The sequence below is a fragment of the Spinacia oleracea genome, chromosome 5 (genome assembly GCF_020520425.1).
Source record: "Spinacia oleracea cultivar Varoflay chromosome 5, BTI_SOV_V1, whole genome shotgun sequence".
Lineage (NCBI taxonomy): Eukaryota > Viridiplantae > Streptophyta > Magnoliopsida > Caryophyllales > Amaranthaceae > Spinacia > Spinacia oleracea.
This window is the reverse complement of record NC_079491.1, coordinates 113,335,825-113,340,934: the sequence shown is the minus strand read 5'-3', so window position 1 is coordinate 113,340,934 and position 5,110 is coordinate 113,335,825. Positions and strand designations below refer to the sequence as shown.

Here is a 5,110-nt window from a genome sequence, read left to right as displayed (position 1 = left end):
CCTGGAGTGCAAACATATGTGATTCACAACGGCTATAGATTCCCTTGTGATCCCTGGTGTGGAGAATCCTCAACGTACATCCAGCGGAGTAAAGATTGAGAATTCGGGGGACGTTTACTAATACGGGGAGTGCCCAGCATTAGCCCACACGATGTGGTCCTTACTAGTCCAATTGTGACGACGATGGGACATGCGTTATGCTACATTACTATTCTTGATTGATTTTAATGCATAGATATTACTAAACAGATGTCAAAACGCTGATTTAGGTTGATTTAAGGAGCTTAAAAATAAACTGGGTTGTCCAAGAGTTATCTGATTTAGGCGTGAGCAATATAACAGATTATAGTTGGAAGATTTATATGGTGGGGAAAGAAATGAAGTATAGATTCAGGTTACAACAAAGAGTAGGCTTTACTGCGGTTCTCAGGAACACTTACCACTCGCCTTAGCAGAGCCTCTTTTTATCTTTTAGAACAACCTTTATACTGACTTTTAGATTTCTATCCTTCCTTTAATTCCGGCAGAATTTCCTTTTTTTTTTTTTGACAGCCCAAAATAAAGAAAACAATTAGGGGACTTTCCTAGCATTAGTAGCCAGGATATGTGCCCTCTTTACAGAGTCTCTGGAAACTTTTTGAATAATACAAGAATTAAACCCTAAAGCCTTCTTCTTGATATCCTTAATGATTGCCTGAATCTCAGAAGGTGCGCTTAGTTCATTGATACAACCAAGCACGCAATTTGCCGAGTCCGTGGAGATGACTAAGTCTTCCGTGCCATGAGGCACTGCTGAAATAGCATGGAGGATAGCAAGGGCTTCTGATTGATCAGGAGAGGAAGCAAAGCACTTCGCATCCCCAACCGCAACCGTCCTTCCTCCCCTTCTGAAACACCAACCTACTGCTGCTGATGTTTTGGTTTTGCTGGCGTGCGAGAGTTTCTTCCACGCTCCATCTGTTTCAACGATGAGTGGGACCTGCACTGCATCTCTTCCCCTTTCCCAGACAAGTCTCGGTGCCCCACTTACTTGCAGCACTTCATACCCCACTTCACAGCTGCTCGTGCCTTCAAAGGCTTTCTTCCACCTGTTCTTCCAACATCTTGCAGTGAGCATGATGGATGATGGGTTTAGCTTTGTACTGTTGAAAGCGGCATCATTCCTAGCTAACCAGATGCTCCATATGATACTCACAAACTCCACCAGTCTACTAGCATCCCTCTTGTCCTCACGCATGAGAAGGGAGAGAAAGTTTCGCACCCAATGTCTCGCCTTTCCATTGCCCGTAACATCTGAGTTAATCCCAAGATAGCTAGCAGACCAGAGATGCTTTGCCAATTCACATTTCATAAAGAGGTGCTCTGGCGTTTCCGGGAATTTCTCACAGAGAGGGCAGGTTGAGGGGACATCTATGTGCCTATGTCTGAGGTTGTCTCGTGTTGGTATTGCATTATGGATGATCTTCCAAATGAGGATTTTCCACTTAGGCCAAAGATTGGCCTTCCACCATGATTTCCAGAATTTCGACCCATTTGGTTCTTTCTCAGCCTGCCCATTTTGCAGAAACCAGTAACCACTCTTGACTGTGAATTGCCCGTTTTTATTAGGCCACCACTCAATATCATCTCCATGATCATCTTCCGGGATATGAATAGATAGGATATCCCTTGCGGTGCCTTGATCGAAATGCTCCCAAATGTCTCTTGTCTTCCACATTCTATCTTGATTTAACAGCTCTGACACCCAGATGGGTCGGTTTATAGGAACCGGATTAGAGGCCTTGAACATGATTTTTTTCTTACCTACCCATTTTCCTTTTAGATTACTTGGTTTTGGCTTATAAATTGGTTAAAATCTCGGTAGTAATTGGTATGGTTTTAATACTTGTTTGGACAGAGTTCTGCTTAACAAGAGTTAATACGGCAGAACTGTTACGAATACGGGGCGGGACTTCAACAGAAACTTAGTATACCAGACAGGGAAGAGAGAATTCAGAATATCGTGGAGTGAGACTGAGTTGATGATTGAAAACGGGGTGCATAAGGGTTGTATTTATAGTCTAGGAAGTCGAAATAAGGTAGATATTTGAAAAGCTCGAGCGCCGGAAAAAAGTAGCGCTCAATTTGTAAGCGCTGGAAATTTCTAGCGCTCAAAACTGTAGCGCTAGAATATTATAGCGCTTCATAAGATAGGATTTATAGAGTTTGAGTTGTTTTCATAATCAATTTGCAGCTTTGGAAAAAAGCAGCGCTTAAATTGTGAGCGCTTGAATTTTCCGGCGCACGAAATGCCAGCGTTAGAAAATTCCAGCGCAGGCAGATCTGTGGATTTCCAGAAAACTCAATCTTTAAAAGCTCATAACTTCTTTATATAAACTCGGATTCTTGCAAAAAATATCTTGTTGGAAAGCTACCGAATCCAGCTTTCCAATGCCTCTGGTCTCGAATCAATGGGCTTCGTAAATATCGAGTTATGGCCCAATGAGTGGAGGTCGGTCCGTTTCAGTGAAGCCCAAGTAAAACCCTTATAACTTATTCGTTTTAAATCGGATTTGGGCTTATGATAAGTCTATGGAAATATTATTTCAAGGCGTATACAATCATGTGTTGTGCTTGATCCAAATTATAATTTATAAGACAAACTTTGAATTCGTAAGGATGTATCATTTGCTAAATGGGCTAACGAGCGTATTCTAGGCATTTGTGAGCATTTTAAGTAACTTGGGTTAATATTTACATGTATTGTGCCCAATAAGTGTGAGTTTGAGAAGTGTTATTGTTTGAACTATGTTATTCCAGAGCCTGAAGGCAAGCACTAGAACATTGTGGCGCGTACAGGTGTACTGCAATGCGAACAATCATATTCTATTTTTCTATCGATGCAACCATATATTAAGTCATATCGGAATACGACTAAATATGTGTCCAGTCTATTTCAGGGATCTTTCTATTTATGGAAGTTTACTATATTTAACAGGTTCTGCTTCAGATGGTCTTTTCAGTCAGTCGTAGGGATGGCAATTGGGCAGGGCGGGTACGGGGACCCCCTCCCCCGCACCCGCCAAAATAAATTACACCCGCCACCTACCCGCCACCCGCAACGGGTATTTTTTCCACATCCACGCCCGTCTAGGCGGGTATATTTCTAAAACCGTACCCGCTCCACCACCCGTGTGGATATCCACTAACCATTTTTACCCGCCTGTACCTGCCTGCAATTCTTCCCACAAATATAAAAACTGACCAATAGCTATACAAAAATACAGTAAATTCATGCATAAGAAATTGACGAGTAATAATACAATTGGAGAAATTAAACTAAATGTATTACATAGAACATTAGTTTCTACAAAAATAATTCAAAAACCTTCTAAGAATTCTAACAATTTGAATGTCATGATTTATGTGATACATTGAAGCAAATTAACGGGTGACAAACGACTCAAAGACCAACCACTGCAGACTCACATTAACCGATTAGGAAGAAAATACAAGTAAATAGAAAGAAAATAATAGGCAAAGCTGATTGTGTGGTGCAAAGTGAGAGATGAAGAGGGAAGAGGTGAATTGTGGCTCGAGGGACGACGGAAGAAGTAGCAGAGAGTACAGGCGGGTATGGATTTTCAAATCCACACCCGTCTACTACCCATCAAAGTTATACCCATCCCCGCCCCAACTGGGGCGGGTGCGGTGCGGTGCGGTATCCACAAATTTTTACCCACCCGTCATCCCTAGTCAGTCGAGGGTTGTTCTTTAGGTAATCACAGTGCATTGTTGGTGAGCAGGATATAGTTTCATCATCGAACACACCATGTCGGGTCTAGGGACAAATGTAGGCGTCTACACTAGCGTATAGGCTTGTGCGTGAGAAATTTCTCACGCCTAAGTGTTGTACGCGAGAAATTTCTTGCGCACAAAAGTGTTTCAGCAGTTTTAAAACTAGAAACATCTTTATCTTTCACGGCACCTGTTTCCTATAAATAAGGCCTTAAACCAGCCGAGTAAAAGGCACCAAATCAGAATCTCTGTAATATACTTAAGTTATGTTGAAATCCAAGCCTTGATCCATCCCTATAATCGTCTGGTATTCTTCTTAGTTCCGCTGTATTAAGTCTTTTTAAGCGGAACACTGTCCGTATAATCACTCTAACTAAGCTTGGATCCTGCCTAAGAGTCTAGTCAAGTCGAGGAAAGTACGTTGTGTAAGAGGAAAACGAGTAAAGAAAAGTGGTTAGTTTTTTTAGAACAACAATATAGCCTAAAACTATATTGTAACGTGCCATAATATGTTATATTACTTTTATCACCATTATAAATTTGTTAACTTAAATCTGATTATGTATAACGCCTAAAAACATATTCTTTGGACAATCTAGATTATTGTTAGGTACCTTTAATCAATCTAAATCATCCTCTTAACATCTGTTATTTAATATTTGTACATTAAAAGAAATCCAGATTAGTAATGTAATTTAAGGAATGTCCCGTCATCGTTATACCTTGAACTAGTACGGATCGTCACATGGGCTAATGCTGGGCACTCCCTGTATTAGTAAATGTCCCCCCAACTCTTAATCTCTACTCTAGTTGATGTATATTGGGATACCTCCACACCAGGGATCACAACGGAATCTAAGGCCGTTGTGGTCAAATATGTGAGCCTGAGTTTCGATAGCTACTCTCGTATCACAATAACCAGGTTTTTTCAGTTTTCGTCATTGTCGTTGAAAACTGAATGACGACTCCAAGGTCTAGTAAACAGGAGGCTACGACCACCCAGTTAGTCCCCGTTTACTTGATATTTTTTCCACACATCCGCGAGGGAGAGAACGAACATACCCTAAACACGTCTTTTCCGCCCCCATCACATTAGGCAAACCACACACATGCACGGGCCATTAGGCGTCATGATTAAAGGGTGGTAATATAGGTTCAAAACCATATATGATGCATGGGAAATTGAATCGATGATTTGTTTCCAAGTTCTCAATCAATAGATGAATCTCCCACATCTTTGTGAACTAGTTGGAGTATTCCAAAAGGAAGCATCATTTACAATTATTAAAATGAATTCATTATTTCCTAAGAAGCAATAAAAAGGAATTGTTTA

The 5,110-nt window shown here is 40.9% G+C and overlaps 1 protein-coding gene across 1 annotated transcript; it reads right to left on the bottom strand.

Moving 5' to 3' along the window:
• Positions 1-571: 571 nt before the first annotated feature.
• LOC110790285 (uncharacterized) lies at positions 572-1,717 on the bottom strand. Its single transcript, XM_021995072.2, has one exon. The coding sequence runs from the start codon at positions 1,715-1,717 to the stop codon at positions 572-574; it is 1,146 nt and encodes a 381-aa protein (XP_021850764.1).
• Positions 1,718-5,110: the final 3,393 nt, after the last annotated feature.

Bases quoted from the DNA above. Each gene is read 5' to 3' on its own strand.
- LOC110790285 (XM_021995072.2), bottom strand. From the start codon at position 1,717: ATGTGGAAGACAAGAGACATTTGGGAGCATTTCGATCAAGGCACCGCA.